This window comes from Rutidosis leptorrhynchoides, chromosome 4 (genome assembly GCF_046630445.1).
Source record: "Rutidosis leptorrhynchoides isolate AG116_Rl617_1_P2 chromosome 4, CSIRO_AGI_Rlap_v1, whole genome shotgun sequence".
In the NCBI taxonomy this organism is placed as follows: Eukaryota; Viridiplantae; Streptophyta; class Magnoliopsida; order Asterales; family Asteraceae; genus Rutidosis; species Rutidosis leptorrhynchoides.
The window spans coordinates 306,900,675-306,922,089 of record NC_092336.1 but is presented as its reverse complement, the minus strand read 5'-3'; the positions used below and the strand labels follow the sequence as shown (position 1 = coordinate 306,922,089).

Here is a 21,415-nt window from a genome sequence, read left to right as displayed (position 1 = left end):
TATGTACAATCAAAATCTTAGGCTTGATGTCCAATCCTTGCTGCCTTAATTTAAGTAGCATCTCATTTTCCAGCGAACGAACTTGATCTAATATATATACAACCTGAGAATTGTAAAATAAAGATATAAACAATGGTAGCATACTAGCATATGCTTTTCAAAAAAAAAAAAAAAAAAACAATGGTAGCATACACAAAACCACAAATGTAAACGGGCTAGTGTAGTGGCGATTCCACGATCAGAACTCAATGATCACTCAATGGGTCCCGAATTTTATTTTCGGTACTAATAATATTTGAATGTTATTTTAGTGCTTATTTATCTTTAAAAAAATACATTTTCGAAAAATATATGTTATCCGCATAGTTAAATTTGGGGTCCTTTAGTGGTCTCTTATACGATTTATACAATTTAGTATTTTCTGCATATAGAATTTAAACTAGTGGTCACGGCTTAAGCTAGATTCGCCATTGGCTAGTGTTACGGCCAAATTTTAAATTCGTTTCTTGATTATGAAAGGGTCATGTACGTGTCTTATACAATTAAAGAGTATTTTCTGCAATAAAAAATTTAAACTAGTGGTCACGACTGTAAGCTAGATTCGCCATTGGCTTGTGTTACGGCCAAATTTTAAATTCATTTCTTGGTTATGAAAGGGTCATGTACCTGGCCACCAGTATCTGGTAAACCCAAAACATTAGCTTGCCCAAAGTAACCATGAACAGATAATATGACAACGTTGAAGATCATCGGTATCTTTCCAAGAAACTTTTCGAGAATGGATGGATCTGGTGCTTGAAGAATATCGGATAGCAGATGCATCATACTAAGAACTCTTTCAGCGTTGTTTCCCCAACCTCGTTCAAACCCCATTCCTTGCAATCTGTATCCTTAAAGACAAACGGTTGAAACACCACATGTACATTTTGGAGTATTAACGGTGATCAGAGAGAAGTATTAAGTATACATACACGTATTCGAATTCAGAGTAGGCTGTATCAGGAGGTAGCTTAGAGAGATAATCCTCTGCTTTCGCCAATGAAGACTCGAGTCTAGACATACTTTGTATTCGGTCATTTAACATCATTGCCTACATATCCAATTGAAAACATACATCCAAGTATATTATCAAACACGACTTTGACTTGGCAATTGTGGGTCCTAATCGATATAATGGGTGGAGGGTGTGTGAATTTATTGTTTTAATAAAAAAAATTAAACTCACGTATCCTTTATGTTTGTGTGCACGAAGGAAATCGAGAAATGGTTCCATACAATCTTTGTTGCGAAACATGATGGAAGACAGATGTCGATTAAGGAACTGAACTCCATTGCCAATAGAGGAAGATCGTGACATTCGAGGAAATGTAGCATTGAATGGCTCGAGATCCACTTCAAGCACAAAATGGTCCTTACTTCTGCAAGGTAATAATAAAAAAAATATTTCCCACTAATTAATATCAAAATTCAATACATCTCAAGTCATAACGCAGAACAATTGAATTACTTACTGTCCGTCCACCAGTTCTTCCTTGAAAACAAGGTATTCGGCAACATTTAGCTGCTCTACGCTTAGTTCGTCTACATTAACACGCAAAAATTCCCAAACACCGGGTCGTGGACGAATGGCTAATGCTACATATGGTGGAAGAATTATGCCTTCCTGTAATCAAACAAAGTTGCATAGTGAGAAAATATGATAATGTGACGGTCAGCTTAGCATGTTAGATATGTGATGACAAAATGGTTAAAAGTTTAGAGAGCAACACAATTTTTACTCTTTCACTAATTATGTAAAACTTAGGGGTGTTTGGATTCACGTGTGCACATTGATTTTTTGATTATTATGTTTAGAAATCACAAATACTCAATAATCTATTCTTAGTGTTTGACAAGAAGTTGAAAATAATTGATTATTTGTTATCAGAGCATTCGGTGTCGATATCGCCGTTAACAAAAATTAATTATCTGCATTTTGTGGACTTGAAAACGTGAAAATCAAGAAGTAACTTGGGGGTTAGTGTTTCAAATCGTGAATCCTTCAACAATTCCAGCCATTTATTAGACCAATATACCCTTCAATAACGTGTTCCTACATAATTGATTACATAATTGTTTACGGTGTATATCACTCCAGCTAGCCTACTTTTCATATGTTCCTTCTCTTCGATAACTCTCCTAGCAGGTCACAATTTTGTCATTACATTTACTATCAATATTATAATTATATGCTCCGTATTATATTAGTGTTCGTATTATAGTAGTGTTCATGATTCCTGATGTGACATCTTAACTAATCTTCCTATATCGAAAAGTATAACTATAAGTCTGTGACTATTGTAGTTGATAACAAAATGTATTTGTTATATGTTACCTTTTGATTGCTAATGAATTTAGTTATATAATACTATCAATATCATTCTGTACACTATACATTAAAATCCATATTTAATAAAAGCTTGTAATCATTAAAAATGAACTTTCTAAAAGTTATACTTTGTATATTTGCCATTTTAAAAGAATGACCCTTTTAAATTATTTTACTTGTTAATTTATCAAATAATCCGATTTTCCTAAATATTTAAAAACTAATTATCTTATTATTACGTTATCAAATAGCATAATCAAATCCAAATAAATTTACATAAACCACGTTTTCATACAGCGAATTATTTGATTATAATTATCTAAAATACATAATCAGTTTTCAAAAAGCAAATCCAAAAACCCTCTTAGTTAACAACTTAACATAAGTATTCCAATCATGTAGACCTAAAAACATACACTTAAAAGCAAAGGTCATTCAGTGTTATTGTTGTTGAGGGTGTGGATGTTGAATAAAAGTCGAAGAAACAAGTTGCAGGTAGGCGACATGATGTCACCAAACGCGATATTTTTGTCGTGGTTAGCAACAGACAGATTTGTTTCTTATTTTGTTTCCCTATAGTATGTATCCCTATAAATTAAACCTCTCGCTTCTTGTATACCTAACATCTTCAAAAACTAATAAGAATATCTCTTTGGTCGTGGATTAAACGTGTCATAATAATTATGCACAGTAATTCAAATTATAATATACATTAGGATAAAAACGTGTCATAATAATTATTAGCAGCCTCATTCTTGTTTCATCTTACCGACGTTTTATTAGAGGTAGTCTTTCGTGCTCCGTTGTTAGTCGGTGGCGGATAAAAATATTTTGAAAAGAAATCCCAAATTTTTAAATTAACTTCATGTATCTATTTTAGTCATATAATGTGCGAAACATGATCGAGTAGGCTCGTCTATTAATTATTTTATTACACTCACAAGTTCGCAACTTAATTAATATCAATCGAAATAATGGACGTGTGTTATTATCGTTTACTAAATAAATTCGAAACAATATATGTATATTCGATATACTTTATATATATATATATATATATATATATATATATATATATATATATATATATATATATATATATATATATATATACATACTAGGTTTTGAGCCCGTGCGTTGCACGGCTACTCAAAAACCATTTAAGTTTGGTTAGATGTAGATATAGTTTATATATTCTATATTTTCTAAGAAACTTTGAATATATAACAACACACATTGGAATAACGACATACACAGTTAACTAACGATCTACAACTCAATGGACCCGTTCATAAGTATACGGGTCGACATTGCCACCTTTAAGTTATTGGACGATTTACAAACCGTGTAGGTAAATAGACCACTTACACTCGTAGTTATCACTTATATCAGGCCCAATCCTATCCCTTTACCATAGTTTAACCATACTGTAAAAACAAAACTTATGTGATAGTTCATCCACCTACATAGAACCATGTTAAAGTAGCATATACCAACATCATTGGAAGTACTGAAATGAAACAGTTGAAAAATGGGTCATGACATAGCCCTTTTAACTTTATACTTGAAAATACTATATTTTCCCTTTATGTAACAGTTGAACATTATGTTATTGGCAATAAGAACATCACGTTCTTCGCATAGCAGACTTCAACACAATATCTCTTCCCTTAGACTCATAGATCAATTAAATCGAATAACCTGCAAATGATTTGGTCATGACCTACCTTTTATCCTTTAACGACCAACTTTTTTCACAAATATAAATTAGTACAGCTATCCATGTTATTTAATCACAAAGTACTAAAGGCACTAAATGTTATCGTTGTTGCTGCAATTTACATAAATAGTGATGCTAGTGGCATATTCTTTATTTATATACCGAGCATATGCTATGGATTATATTTGAAAAAACATTTGCTAATGACATCTACTATCTACTATATATCAAATTTCAAAAAGAATGGAGTCAATAGTGATTAATGATGAGATTAAAATGAGTAACCCAAGCAACATACAAGCATAATGTAACAGAGTCTTATGTATATGGATTTGTCATTTGTATTTTATTACTATTACCAAAAAGTCTGATCTAAAGCCTGCCCAAATCAGCCCACTCCCCTTTTAGCTAATCTGCCCAGTTTGTTAAAAGTACAAGCCAAATCGACATGTTCATATATTTACGGGTCAAAATAGTCACATCTAATAATACACAATGTCAAGTTGCAATCTTTTTACCCATCTGTTCATCTAATAATACACAATGTCAATTGATATTTAGATTTGTAAAGATGAATTCGTCAATTGATATTCAGATTTATCTTTAACAATTCGTTCATTTGACTATTAAAGCGCCCAATCTATTAATTACTAACAGATCATCGCTAATATAGGATACCATCATCAATATCAACAATCAAAGCAAATAATCAAATAATGAATAATATAAGTAATAAGTAATATAAACCTGGTTATCGTTCTTGAAATTGGTTTACACGTTTTCCGTTGTTTGATATTAGACATGAGATCATCATCTTTGAATTTTTAAGGAGATTGCCCTTGATTCTTCTTCATTAATTTGGCAACGATAAATTAGGTTTAAATCGTGCGATGTGTTTACAATCGAATATGTTGAAAAGGGGTTTTCAAATATTTTTTTATAATCTGTATTTACAGTTGTGAGTAGAGATTAGGTTTGTGAACAAAGAACGGGGGTGTTTGTTCTTAATCATAAACACTGATGATTTGACAGCTGTAAATTACACATGTCAATTGTTGCTACTAATACGGTTTTAATGACAATTAGGATAGAATAAACTCTCATTTATATAAGTATATATATATATATATATATATATATATATATATATATATATATATAAATTTTATAATATCTTATATTATTTTACTTTATAACATTAATTCTAATAACTAAATAATATAATATTTCAAATTATATTTCGAATTATATATATATATATATATATATATATATATATATATATATATATATATATATATATATATATATATATCTATTTACAAATAGTTGTTCGTGAATCGTCGGGAATAGTTGAAGGGTATTTGCATATATGATAACAGTTAAAAGTTTTTGAGACTTCAACATTACAGACTTTGCTTATCGTGTCGGGAACATTAAAATCATATAAAGATTAAGTTTAAATTTGGTCAGAAATTTTTGGGCCGTCACAACTAGTGGGAGTTCGGGTAGAATGGGTTACACTAGAGTCTTCAGTACTTCAGGTAGATCATCTACGGCAATTTTTTTGCGACTCACCGGGGAAGATGAACGAGAGGTTTTTCTAAGGAGTCGTCGTTAAGAACACATCCGTATATTAGGGTTTGCTTAGGGTGGAAAATTGGGTTCGTGGATTTCGTGGGCATGTATGTGGTTGGTGTAACGGAGAAAGTAAAAGTGGTGAGGTGTACGGTTACGGGTCGATCGTGTTCTCGTACAACGTCTTGATCGGTAAGGTCTACGTGTTTGGTCTGCCAGTGGGTTTATTCTTTGTTGGAGAGCTAAATCGGGTAGAAGGTTTTGTGTACAAATGGACTTCTTGGGCAATAGGGTCGCTAGAGTCGGGCCGGGCTCCGCCACGTTATCTTCTAAACTATGAAGATAGGTGTTGTATTGAAAGAAAGATTCTTAGTTTCAAGCTAGTAGTATAGATCGGATTATTTCTCGATGGTATTTTTGATGTCAAAATACTTCCTTCCCTCGTAGGTTAGCAATGTGGAAGTGCGGCGTCTTTCAGGTGGCTCATCCGGCGATATAAAAAAGATACGTAATCAGCGTGTCAAATTTTGTCGTGGGAAGCATGATCCGAAGTAAGGTAGAAGTTAGGTTTTGTTCAAAATCTCTAATGTTGAGAGGGTAGACATTGAAAGAACGTCGAATAAACAAGTTGCAGGTGGAGCCTCATGTTTGTCGACATGGTGTCACCAAACGCGACTAATGTTGTCAAAACGTGACAATGGTGATCTAGCGGGTTCAGATATAGAGGTTTAAGGACGTCGCTTACAGGATGTCACCAAACGTGACATTTGAGTCCTGGTCAGCAAGTCAAACAGATTTGTTTCTTATTCAGTATACCCCCTATAAACTATACCCATAGCTTCTTGTATCCCTAAGATCTACGAAAATTAATAAGAATTTCTCTTTGGTTGTGGATTAAACCAACAACAATATTAGATATAACCACGTTAAATTCCTTGTGTTATTTACATTTTTGCATTATTTTTCACATTTACTTTGTTATTATCTGTCTCTTGTTGGTTAGGTGATAACCTAGGGTTATCAATTTCTTTTGGAGGCTCACTTAAACTCCTAAAAATCATAGAAGTTTTCAACCAAGACGTTGGGGTTTAAGGAATTCAAGTTCTTTGATGAGCAGTGATGAACAAATGTGTTATGAAGTATTACTTGGTTCGTGCTATAAATCAAACAATTCATATATGATGATGATGAACAAGATGAATAACAGAATGATGAATTTGTAATAATCAAACCACAATTTCTTGCCAAATGTATTACAAAGTCTCACAACTTCTTGAACTATTAACTTGTTTTAGATCTCTGGTTTGCTATTACCTTTCCCCGCCCCAGGATTTCTAGTAGATAGTCAGATTTTCACCCAAATTTCTTAAATTGTGAGTTTTTCTATTTGATTGGAAACATATATATATATATATATATATATATATATATATATATATATATATATATATATATATATATATATATATATATATGATTTAATAGGATTCAATTACTTTGTGTGTGTTCTTCGAGGTCTCAAAGTATGTGTAAATTGATAAAAGGATCCAAAAGTACAAGTGTAGATGAAGATGAAGAGGTGTAGATGAAGATGAAGAGGGTATTTATAAGCCTATATGTGGTAATAACTTATACAACACATACTTATAATACCAAAGGGTTATTGATCTAGAGGTATCATGACCTTTTCAACCATGAGGTTGAGGGTTCAAATCCTGCTGTAGATATATTCGTGGACTACTGTATATAATTGTGTATCAGTGTATTATTCTAAAAAAAATGCAGCACACATTATTATAATTTCTAACAAATTGTGAAGGCTAATTGTGTATATAGTGATAGATGTGTGGCTGCGCGAGTATTTGTCTTTCTAAAAATATACACTTGAAGATAGTCCTAACAATATGTTTGGTGCATTTGAAAATTAAGTATACGTATAGAAGGAAAATGTTCAAACTATATGCTACGAAATAGAGGTCGTAGTATTTCTTTCCCAAACTCTTGGCTTTTGAAACGCTTGTAATTCTCTTCAAGCGTCTTGCTAGAGAGTGATCTTGCTAGAGTATATATATATATATATATATATATATATATATATATATATATATATATATATATATATATATATATATATATAATCAACAGGGAAGCACTTTTTTGAGGGGAAGTAATTTTTTTCGTCAGGCATTAAGATCACATGAAAATATGAACATTTAAAAAAGACACTTTGTGATCAATGTTATTATTTTGGCGGTAAAACACTCGAAGAAAAAAATGAAAACATTCAATGCATTGAATATTTTGATTCTGAGTTTTTTTAAGGGGTTAGAAATTAGGGTTTAGAAATTATGGGGTTAAAAATTAGGGTTTAGAAATTAGAGTTTTGGGTTTAAAAATTAGGGTTTAGGGTTTAGAAATTATGGTTTAGATTGAATATTTTGACACGAACGGTTTAGAGTTTAGGGTTTTGGGTTTAAACCCAAAACACTAAACCATAAACTCTAAATCCATAAATCCTAAACTCTAAATCGGGCTAAATTTTAAAAAAAAACACTTCACACAAGATGAAAATAAAACGATGCAAATAAACTCAGAATCAAAACATTCAATGTATTGAATGTTTTCATTTTTTTTCTTCGAGCGTTTTACCGCCAAAATAATAATATTCGTCACAAAGTGTCTTTTTTAAATGTTCATATTTTTACCTAATTTTGATGTCTGAAAAATAAAATTCGAAAAAAATCAAAATTAAAAAAAAATTTACTTTGCCCCACTTTCCCCCAAAAAAGTGATTCCCTCTTGATTATGACCATATATATATATATATATATATATATATATATATATATATATATATATATATATATATATATATATATATATATATAAAACCAAAAGTTTTTTGAGCCTTGTGGTTGAAAGTTATTTTAGGATGTTTGCATTATTGATTTCGGTGGTAGTTGGGACGAGCACTTACCTTTGGTGGAATTCTCGTACAATAATAGTTATCATACTAGTATTGGAATGCCACCTTATGAGATGCTTTATGGGCGTAGGTGTCGAACCCCGATTTGTTGGGGTGAAGTAGGATAAAAGGAAATCGGGAGTACCGATTTGGTCTTAGAGACGAATAGCAAAATTGATGTGATTCGAGAGCATTTGAAAAAGGCTCAAGATAGGCAAAAGTCGTATGCCGACAAACGTAGAAGAACGATCGAATTTCAAGAAGGTGACATGGTGATGCTTAAGGTTTCGCCATGGAAAGGTATTATTTGATTCCGGAAACGAGAAAAATTAGCTCCTCGGTTTATTGGACTATTTAAGGTTTTAGCTCGTGTTGGTGAAGTCGCGTACCGTTTGGAATTACCCGAAGAGCTTGCGGGGATCCATAACACATTTCATGTTTCCCATCTCCGTAAGTGTCTTGCGGATGATTCATCTTGGGTTCCATTAGACGAGATCGAGCTAAACAATAAGTTAGAATATATTGAGGAACCGATTGCCATACTTGATGAGAAGGTCAAAATGTTGAGACATAAAGAGGTTAGGACTTTTAAAGTTCAATGGCGTCGTAGTAAGGGTTTTGAGTTTACTTGGGAGCCCGAAGAGTTTGTGTTGGTTTATCTTCCTTCTTGTCATGCGGCTTGGATCGCAAGGACGCGCTCCGATTCAAGTGGGGGAGAGTTGTAACATCCCGTTTTTCCCGTACATATTTAAAGGTACAAACTAAATTATTAGCACGATTATACATGTTCGTTTATGTGATTAAATGAGCTAAAGTGTTAGTTTATGAGTAAATGTATAATTATATATATATACGTGAATGCGTGCGTATGAGTATAGATATAATGCGTCGCGATGGAGTTGAGTCGTGCGAGACTTAAGGTTGAAGCTTAGGCGTGCATAGGAAGTGTGAATGAGGTGTGCTAGTTGTTCGAACCATCGTTTTGTGTTAAATGGTCGAAGTGACCAGGCTCAGGCAAACGCCGCGCCGCGACGAACAAAGCAAACCTGGATCAGAGATTGGGTTAAGAACGGCCTATTTTCCCTTTATGTGTCGCGCCGCGACGACTAAGGCCGCGCCGCGACAGTTCTGCTGAACTGGTGTCGGACTTATCTCAATTTAAGGGATTTTAAGGGGCAAAATGGTAAATTGACATGTGGATATGATGGGAGCATTAACTCTCCACCACATATCCATTTAATTCATTTCTTTTTCTCTTTTCTCTGCATTTTCTCTCCCAAAACTTAAAACCCATTTGGATTAAAAGTGAGATTTGAGAGTGAAGGATTGAGGGTTGATCTTTGGAGCAAGAATTAAAGTTGTTCCTTGTGTCTCTAGCTATGCGTTGATAGTCTCGGTAAGTTCTAACCTTATGATCTAAGTTTTAATTGGTTCATGGCTAGGGTTTTGGTTACTAGAGAATTGTATGACCCATTTGAGGGTAAAATGGGTGAGTTTGGGTATGTTGTTGTAATGAAACCCTAATAGCCACAATCTAGGGTTTTGGCCTAGTTATTTGAGGTTGTAAGTGTCAATTGGTGTTGTTAGTCACTAATGCACTTTAAGAATTATGAAAGAAGTGTTAATGGGTAAGTTTGACTTGATATTGAGTCTAAGTAATATAAAATGGGTCAAAATGTACTAATTGACCTAATTAGATGAAATGGGTATGGATTACCCTAAGTTTTGTGTTAATTGAAGTTAATAGACTTTAATTCACTAGTCTTAGTGATTAAAGTCGAGTCTTGGCCATTTATGGGCGGTTGTGAGTAGTTGAGTCATTTAATGAAAAATTGGTCATTAAATGCTCAAGTGGGAGTATTGTGGTTAATCCCACTAGTTGTGAAATTAAATGTGCACTTAATGATTTAGGTACATTGCGTTGAAGCTCGAAAGTGCTAAATCATCATCCTTGTGACAAGGTGAGTGGAATAATTATACGTTCATGTATATGGCGTGTTTATTTGTGAATGTTATGGTATGAACCATGTGCCGGTAGTGCCATAACATGTATGTGACGGATATAGGATGTGAACCACGTGCCGGTAGCATCGAGTGTGAACCACGTGCCGGTAGCACTATAAAATGAGGCGTGAACCACGTGCCAGTAGCGTCAAAGTGTGAACCATGTGCCGGTAGCACTATAAAAGAGTGAGACTCAAATGCGTATGGTGTGAACCACGTGACGGTAGCACCATAGCGTTATGGTTAACCATATTGAGATTGCTGCTTTTGTTTAGCATATTATATATATACTGAGTTGAGTATATGCTAATGAAGTGGTGTGATAATGTACGACTTGCTAGTGTTACGGGTATGTTGACATGCTATTTGAGTTACAAGTTCGTATGAGGTATTTGGTAATGTGATTGCAAATGGATAGGTTATATATATATGTATGTATAATTGTTGCACTCACTAAGCATTGCTTACCCTCTCGTTGTTTACCATTTTTATAGGTTCCGGCTTGGACAAGGGTAAGGGCATACGTTTGGACTAGTGGTCTCCTGCTTATGTTGTCGGGGGTGCTTTTGGCATAGCTTTTGAAGTTTGGCCTAACGTTTTGGGTAGTTTAGCCCCAAACCGTGATCGAGTGTTGTTTGGATTATAAACTATCATTGTAGTGGGTCAAACTTGTATAAAACTTAATTAATGGCCTTCGTGTCTTTTGTAAACATTTAAATTGATGTACGTTTAAATGGAACTTGTGGAATGGTTTACATATTTAATTGGCGCGTAAATGTGTATTATATAAAAAAAAATTATCGTATGGAATACGGGTTGGGTTGTTTCAAAATATAACTATTATAATATTAATTAATAATGACGACTCCCTCGAAAACCCTTATTTTGCTGAAATAACAGACAACTTTTTTAAAATTAAACTCACGGGTTACACTTTTATTTAAAAATTAATTGTATATAATAATTGTAAAATAATACTCCTCCATCTTATATAGATAATCCAATATTTCATTTTGGATTGTCCCAAGTTAATAGTCCACTTTCATAGATAGATAAGAATAATGAATTAAAGTTTTGTTATGCCCCTAATATATATGAATATGAATATGATTAAAAAGGAAAGAAGAAGTAAGGGTAAAACTGAAAAGTAATCAGAAAGTACAGTACTTTTATAACATTTCCTCAATACCACGGGCTCTTAAATTCAAAAGAACTTTTAAAATTTATCAATACCACAGACTCTTAAACTCAAAAGAATAATTGTTTAAAAAAATAAATTAATTTTGCACAATTATTTTATCTACCATGACGTGTCAATATCTAATTAAAAGTTTTTAAGAGGGAATCACTTTTTTAGGGAAAGTGGTGGGAAATAAATTTTTATTTTTATTTTGGGCTCTTAAATTCAAAAGAACTTTTAAAATTTATCAATACCATGGACTCTTAAACTCAAAAGAATAATTGTTTAAAAAAATAAATTAATTTTGCACAATTATTTTATCTACCATGACGTGTCAATATCTAATTAAAAGTTTTTAAGAGGGAATCACTTTTTTGGGGAAAGTGGTGGGAAATAAATTTTTATTTTTATTTTTATTTTTATTTTTTGTTTTTTTGAATTTTTTTTTTTCAAACATATTAAGATCACATGAAAATATGAAAATACACTTTGTAATAAATGTTATTATTTTGACGAGAAAACGCTCAAAGATATAAATGAATATTATATACAATTATTTTTTGAATTAAAATATAACCCGCGAGTTTAATTTTAAAAAGGTTGTTAATCATTTCAGCAATACAAAGGTATTCGGGGGAGTCGTCATGTATAATTAATATTATAATAGTTATCTATGTATGTTCGTAAATATTTTACAAAATTACGATATAAAAAAATTGTAGACATTAATGATATAAGTTGTAGACATTAATGATATAAAAAATTGTAGATATTAAGTTACTAACACCACCCAAAACTATTTTTAAAATTTGGCAACACCACTAACTCTTAAACTCAAAAGAACTTTTAAAATTTGTCAACACCACGTGCTCTTAAACTCAAAAGGAATTTGTAAAATTTGTCAACACCACGGGCTCTTAAACTCAAAAGAATGTTTAAAATTTGTCAACACCACAGGCTCATAAATAATTATTATAGTTTTTCTATTTTTTTAGTATCGCTATTTACCTACTAATACAAACTGCAAATTACATTTTTTTCACGGCTTTTTACACACCCGTGCAACGCACGGGCTCAAAAACCTAGTGTATATATATATATCTGTACATATATATAAACCAAAAAGTTTTTCTTGATTGTGGTTGAAAGTTATTTAAGGATATATATATTTATAGATTATTATATATATATATATATATATATATATATATATATAGATGTAATTTATTAATACTAATAAAGATATAGTAAATATATTAATACGTATAGAATTTCCTTACTCCAACAATAGCTTAAGTCATCACCACTTAAAATATCATATACGTACAAGTATATATATAGCTAGCAACTGAATCATATCACATTTCATTTTCTTTATTTTTTATTTTTATTTTTTTTATTTTTATTTTTTTTACAATTGTGAAATGTAGAAAAATGGACAATAATAGCACACAAGCACATTAATCATGTGTGCTTAGTTTATTAAATTAACTAAAGTAATCGATGTACTATTAATAAAAATGAATTTTATTAATTTATTTAATAAGGAGTAGTTAATAATAAAATTATAACTAAATTAATTAAATAACTAAGTTAGGTTTTTACTGATTAATACTATTAATAAAAATGAATTTTTAAAATTTCTCAATATCACGGGCTCTTAAGCTCAGAAGAATAATTGTTTGAGAAAATCAATTAATTTTACATCGTTATTTAATCCACCTTGCAAAGCACGGGCTATAAAACCTGTTACATCAAAATTATAAAGTGATTTTTTACTATTTCAAAACTATCGTGTAATGCACGAGCTACATACACTAACTATTTTATAAAGTGTTAGCAATTTAGTAATTTTATCAATTATTATTATTTTGTTAAATATATTAGCTCTAAAAAATACTCCGTAATTGTTTGATAAACTCAATTAATTTTGCACGGTTATTTACCCACCCGTATAACGCACATGCTCTTAAACATAGTATATATATATATATATATATATATACACACACACACACACACACACACACACATATATATAAATCAAAAAGTTTTTCTTATACTTTTACACTTTTATTAAAAATAATTTTATATAATAATTCTAAAATAATAATGTTTTCCATGACAAATTTTTAATGTAATCTAAATATTACGTAGTATATAATTTATTTATTAAAAAAAATATTAATGGTGAGAAAAAAATACATTAAGTTATTAACACCACCCAAAACCACTTTTAAAATTTGTCAACACCACGGGTTTTTAAACTCAAATGAACTTTTAAAATTGGTCAAGACCATAGGCTCTTAAAAGGATTTTTTAAAATTTATCAACACCACGAGCTCTTAAACCCAAAAGAATTTTTAAATTATCAACAACACGGACTCTTAAATAATTCATATACTTTTACTATTTTTTTGTATCGCTATTTACATACAAATATGATTTGCATATTACATTTTTTTTCACGGTTTTTTACACACCCGTGCAACGCACGGGCTTAAAAACCTAGTATATATATATATATATATATATATATATATATATATATATATATATATATATATATATATATATATATATATATATATTTATATTTAAAAACGCATTGATTGAATTTTGCTTAAAAATCAACCTAAAGATTGACTTGTGTATCATGACCTATACTTTTAATATTCCTTTTCATGTATTTTTTATTTATTAAAGCACCCATACTCGTAGTTGCAAGTTTTCTCAACTTCGTCCTTTCGCACTTCAGCCAAATACACACGTGTTTCAAATTTTTTTTTTTTAATTAATATTGAACATTCATCAATGATAAGGATCCGCGGTTATTTTAATCTTTTTAAATACACGTGTTTCAAATTTTTAATTACTATTGAACATTCATCAATGATATGTGGTTATTTTAATCTTTTTAAAATGCCCATTGTTGGAGCTAATAACTAGCAAAAAGTAAATTAAAACTAAATAAATAAATAAAATAAATGCAAGTGTTTTAAAGGACAAAGTTGAAAAAATTGGGAATCCACAAAGAGGGATATTAAAGAATATATCTAGGGCATGCTTGGTTGAAAGAGGGAATGAGAATGGCAATGGAAAAGGGAATGGTAATAGAAATGGAATGAGCATTCCCATTATATTGTTATTGCTTGTTTAATGCTTTTTAATAATGATGATGATAAATACATACAACTAATAAATAATAATAATAATAATAATAATAATAATATTAATAATATTAATATTAATAAATGATGATAATAATATTAATATTAATAAATGATGATGATAATAATAATAATAATAATAATAATAATAATAATAATAATAATAATAATAATAATAATAATAATAATAATAATAATAATAATAACTTGACGTAGTTACCTTCTGAATTAGATTACGTAATTCATCATGGTTAATTTACAGAATAATAATAATAAATAATAAATATTTATAATATAAAACGTAAAATTTTACAATTACAATAAAATATTTATATTTATTAATATTAATTTAAGAGAGTCAAAAGCATGGAAGTTTTGGTTACAAAACGTGAGCCGTAAATTTTGGTTTAAGTTGATATATAATGATTACCAGTCCTTTCAATTTAATGGTTAATGACCCATTAACTAGTTTTAGGTAATGAGGATTCCTATTATAAACTATCAAGCACCTTCAATTATAATCATACTCATTCCTTATGGTTCATTACCCCCAACCAAGCATGCCCTTAGTTCATAGAAAAATATGGTATGAGGAGGGCTTGATCTCTAGTAGCAAATCCGCTTTGTAAAATATCCTCTGATCACTGCTTAATTACTGGTGATTCGGAGGGATCCCCTCTGCTTTACTTTTTTCCGTTCCGAATAAATGGTTTAATCTATTAGTTTTGTATACAAAATAATTTATTCTATGATCTATTTATTTCACTTCTCTTCAACGCATCCCCCATCTGCGAATCTACCATTCTCAAAAATTAGGTTTGATTGAAAAATCCATATAAGTAATATAACTATAAAAAATTGATTCGAAAATCAAGAAAAAGAATAATGACTTTCGTCATACTCTGCGCAGCTACGATAGATGTAACGTCACGGGTTCATTCTTAGCGGATCAGCGGATCATTATGATTATCTGACGTGTCAGGAAAGAAAACATAGACACACGATTTGATGGTAGACATTTTTGATTGAACTATCGGAGACATAAATTCCAAAAGTTGCTGCACTTTTTACTCCTCTTATGTGTCGCAACCAAAAATGTCGCCGCCACCGAAAACGGCATGACGCCGCCACCGAATACGGCATGTCGCCTCCAGTGAATACTACGGGCGTCGCCGAAACAATGTGTCGTCGCCAACACCGAAACGGTATGTCGTTGTAACCATTAAATACGGTTGGTTTCTTTTCTTTAAAGGTTCTCACCAAGTTTCTCATTCAATTTGATCGCTCATCTTTCTTCCATTCAAACTGGGGGCATATAGAATGATAATCAAGAATATATTTGTTAGAGATTATTTAGTAATCATATTTAGTTATTAGTTAAAATATATCCTTATTATATTGATATAGTTTCCATCTATAGTTTGTGTTATTTGTTTAAAAGTTATCTTGGCCTATAAATATACCATCTTACAATCAAGGTTTTAACTCTCAAATATTTATACTATTCATAGTGCATATACATGTGGTGGTAGAAAATTAGAAAAAATGATAAATTATGCGAAACGGATAAACCCTAAAGGAATGAAAAATGTAATCAATAATTATTGATTTGACCAGTTTTGTTACTTTTGTTACTAATCAAAGGAAGGTAGTTAACCTTTGTTTCGTGGTGCCACATGGCTAACTAACCTCATTTTTGAAAGAAAAAAACAATATATATTGTGGTTCCACCCACGGACACCCAAAACACCCCAACCCCATTATAAATGATCGATTTTTTTTTAACGACAAACGTTATAGAAAAATTATATAATTCAAGTTTCTAACATAGGGAAAATGTTAGCTGCAAAACGCAGCCAACTAGCTACATATGCATATAAAAAAACTACGTTGTTTTTGTTCTATTACCACATCTTTTTACCTATATATGCGCATCAAAAACGACGTTATTTTGGTCCTATTACCTCATCATTTTACAATACCACGTTTGACTACACCTACTTGCCATTAATTCTATAATTCTATTTTTTGTAATTTATATTGCATAGAATGAGAAAGGAATTTTTTGAGCCAATCGAAAAATTTCTTAAATGAAATTGAAATTAAAACACTTCCATAATAATGATCCCAAGTATGAGTTAAACAAATATCGAAAAATAATGATCCTCCTTTTTATCTCTCTTTCGTTGGCTAATACTCGACGCCAAAACAAAAGTTTCATCATCAAAAATGATGTACAGGTGTTAAGCTCCCAAAGTACGAGATAACCCCTTTTGATTGCTGAATCGCCAAGTGTGACCATGTGGGGTCCTGCTATTCAGGCCCGGCGAAAAGGGTAAAAGATGAACATTTGTTCAGGGCCCAATAATTTTAAGGGCTCGATACATATTTATATTTACAAAGGCCCAATATATTTTTAGACATAAGTTACCAAGCCTAAGACTTTTATAATAGTAAAGAGAACCACACCAAAGAAATCAGGCCCAAGTTTTCTTATTCATTTATAGTAAGCCGGGAATTCTATGTTTATAGAATATCTTCTCTCTTTACGACCTATGTGGGATTAAAAAAATAGTAGCTTTTCATTTACTCAATAAACATAATACAAATACAAATCCTTATTATCTCATTTATTTAAGTTGCAAATTCATTTCATTAATTGTAATCATTTTCACTACTTTTATGGTTACATATAATACATTTTTATTTAGTTTAGAAGGGAGTAACTTTAGTAAACTATAATTTTATATTTCTAGAAAACTTGCAAGATATACTTTATGACTTAATTTAAAATTTAATAATTATAGAGACATATATCTATAGATTCTATTAAATTTCTAAAATGATGAAATCATAAATAAGAAATTTCTTTTGTTAAAAAAAATTAAAAAAAAAAATTAGACACTGATGTCATTGACATTAATTAATAATTAAATATTTTATTAATTTATATTTATATTTATATTAAAAATAAACACAATTTTCAACGAATACTTGATGCGTGTTATAATAATAATAATAATATAGATATGGATAGTCAATTTTGGTGTATACATATAGTCAATTTTGGTACACAAAGTATGTATTTTTATATTGAGATTTTAGGCTATAAATACTCATGAATGCAAGCATTAAACTTGCACCATTTCTCACACTTACAAAGTGTTTCTTTCTTTCTCTCCATTATCATCTTTGTTCTTACACTTCATTATTAGTATTCTAAATCAAGAATCAAATCACTAAAGGTAGTTATAAGCCTACTGAATTATAACATCAAGAATCAAACCACTAAAGGTAGTTATAAGCCTACTGAATTATAACACGTTATCAGCACGATAATCTTAATACTAAATATGGTTGGCTCTGCCACCAAAATGATATATGGTCGGTTATACCACCAAAATGATATATGGTCGGTTATACCACCAAAATGATATATGGTCGGTTATACCACCAGAATGATATAGGTCGGTTATACCACCTGAAAAAATATATGGTCGACACTGTCGCCAAATTTTCATTTATGTTTACTAATATTTATATTTTTGTTATATAACATTTATTTATGATTGCTTACACATGGTCGACACTGTCACCTACTTATCATTTATGTTATATTAAATTTATGTTTAATGTTTATATACTTATGAATATAAATTGACTCTAATTTATCATGATGTTTGTTTTAATTTTTGATAATAGAAAATGTCGAATCTGGAAAAGCTTAAATTTACTCCTTTAGAATCAACTGGAAACAACTACATGCCATGGGTTATAAAAGTAAAAATGCATCTTAAATCAATGGGCATTCTTGAAACCATAAATGAAAACAACACTTGTTCTGAAAAAGAACAAGCTACGGCATGTTGCTTTATTCATCAACATATTGATGAATGCTTACAAAATAATTATGTGACTGTAGAAGATCCCCATGTTTTATGGGAAGGTCTCAAAAGCAGATTCAATAATCAAAGAGAAATTTTACTTCCAGCTGCAATGGAACAATGGAGAACATTAAGGTTCCAAGACTTTAAGAAAGTAAATGAATACAGCTCAGCTCTGTATAATACATGTTCACAACTTAAATTCTGTGGACATGAAATTAGTGATGCAGACATGATGGAGAAAACTTTCTCCACAATGAATGCTGCAAACATCACAGTGCAAAGAAATTTGAGAATGCTAAAGTTCAAAACATATCCTGAACTTAATTCATATCTCTTAGTTGCAGAGCAAAATGATGAGCTATTAATGAAAAATCAGCAATCCCGTCCTACTGGTACACTTGCAATCCCTGAAGCAAATACTGCAAATAATTATAAACAGGGACAAGGACGCGGGCAAGGTCGTGGTTATAATAACCATCACCATCATCATGCCAAAAGCCATAACTATGGTAGAAACCATCCTTATGGTAATGGTAATGGGCGTGGACGTGGTCGTGGTCGTGGCCGTGGTGGTCAAAGAAATAGTAATCCACGAAAATATAAATATCAACCACAAAACAAGCCCATTAAACAAGATGTTGAAGAAAATTCTTCTAAAAATTCTGAAGAATCTTGCTACAGATGTGGTAGAATGGGCCACTGGGCTAATACTTGCCGAACATCTAAACATCTTGTTAAGATGTATCAGGATTCGCTGAAAGGTAAAGAAAAGGAAGTAAATTTTGTGGATAATATTGATCCAACAGTCACTGAGAAACCATCTGATTTATATGAAGATTTCTTGAATGTTTAAGTTGTGTGTCTTTTGAAAAATAAACGATTTAATATCGTCTGTCTTTGTCATTATGTTTGCTAAATGTTTCAGTACTATCTATTTGCGTTTAAAATATTGTGTAATATTAATGTACTCACTATTTATTTCTTATATATGAAGTTCAATATGAATTTTCCTGGAATACAACATCAATCAAGTGGTGGAGATCTCTGTATAGCAGACAGTGGAACTACACACACTATACTTAAATCCGAGAAATATTTTATTGATCTAAAACCAACGGAAGGAACTATACATACAATATCAGGACCTGCTAACTTGATAAAAGGGATAGGAAAGGCAAATTTCATACTACCAAATGGTACAAAATTTTTAATAAATGATGCCTTATTTTCTCCCAAGTCAAGCAGAAATTTATTGAGTTTCTCCGACATATACCTTAACGGGTATGATTATCAGTCAGTGACAACAGAAAATGAGAAATATTTAAGTATCACTGACAAGAGTCATGTGGTTGAAAAACTGCCAAGACTTAGTTCTGGATTACATTATACACATATAAATGTACCAGAAATACATATGGTAGTTAACGAAAAATATATTGATCCTGGTGTATTCAGTTTATGGCATAACAGATTAGGCCATCCAGGATCAACAATGATGAAAAGGATTATTGAATGTACTCATGGACATCCACTAAAGGATAGAAAAATCCATCATGATACAATGGTTCCATGTACATCTTGCTCTCTTGGAAAATTGATAACTAGACCCTCACCACTTAAGGTTGAGAAAGAATCACCAATGTTTCTTGAAAGAATTCAAGGTGATATATGTGGACCAATTCATCCACCATGTGGACCATTTAGATATTTCATGGTTCTAATAGACGCATCTAGCAGATGGTCTCATGTTTGTCTGTTATCAAGCCGTAATGTGGCATTTGCAAAATTTCTTGCCCAAATTATTAAATTGAGAGCTCATTTTCCTGATTACACCATTAAAAGGGTGAGACTTGATAATGCTGGTGAATTTACATCTCAAGCATTTAATGACTATTGCATGTCTATAGGAATTGTTGTTGAACATTCTGTTGCTCATGTGCATACACAAAATGGTTTAGCCGAGTCATTGATTAAACGTTTACAGTTAATCGCTAGACCATTGATAATGAGAACAAAACTCCCTGTATCTATATGGGGTCATGCAATTTTACATGCTGCTGCATTGATTCGCATCAGACCAAGTGCAAGTCATAAATATTCCCCCCTACAACTTGCTTTTGGTCAAGAGCCAAATATTTCCCATCTTAGAACATTTGGTTGTGCAGTGTATGTTCCAATTGCGACACCACAACGTACAAAAATGGGTCCTCAAAGGAGGTTGGGAATATATGTTGGATATGAAACATCTTCAATATTAAGGTATATTGAACCTATGACAGGTGACGTTTTTACAGCACGTTTTGCTGATTGTCATTTTAATGAAACATTGTTCCCTAGATTAGGGGGAGAAATGAAAAATAAAGAAAATGATGTTTCATGGTGTGAACCTCAATTAAAGTATCTTGATCCTCGCACAAAAGAATGCGAGACAGAAGTTCAAAAGATAATGCATATACAAGAACTTGCAAATCAATTGCCTGATGCATTTACAGATACAAAAACGGTGACAAAATCATATATACCAGCAGTAAATACTCCAGCTT

The 21,415-nt window shown here is 31.2% G+C and overlaps 1 protein-coding gene across 2 annotated transcripts in view; it reads right to left on the bottom strand.

The window, feature by feature from the left end:
• LOC139843643 (sucrose synthase 2-like) overlaps positions 1-21,415 on the bottom strand; it is a 33,201-nt gene that overhangs the window by 3,074 nt on the left and 8,712 nt on the right. For both annotated transcript variants that reach the window (XM_071833753.1, XM_071833754.1), the window contains exons 3-7: positions 1,512-1,663; positions 1,226-1,418; positions 972-1,090; positions 667-883; positions 8-103 (exon numbers count right to left, since the gene is read on the bottom strand). In XM_071833753.1, coding sequence (XP_071689854.1) covers positions 8-103; positions 667-883; positions 972-1,090; positions 1,226-1,418; positions 1,512-1,663 — 777 coding nt within the window. The remainder of the gene's footprint in view (positions 1-7; positions 104-666; positions 884-971; positions 1,091-1,225; positions 1,419-1,511; positions 1,664-21,415) is intronic.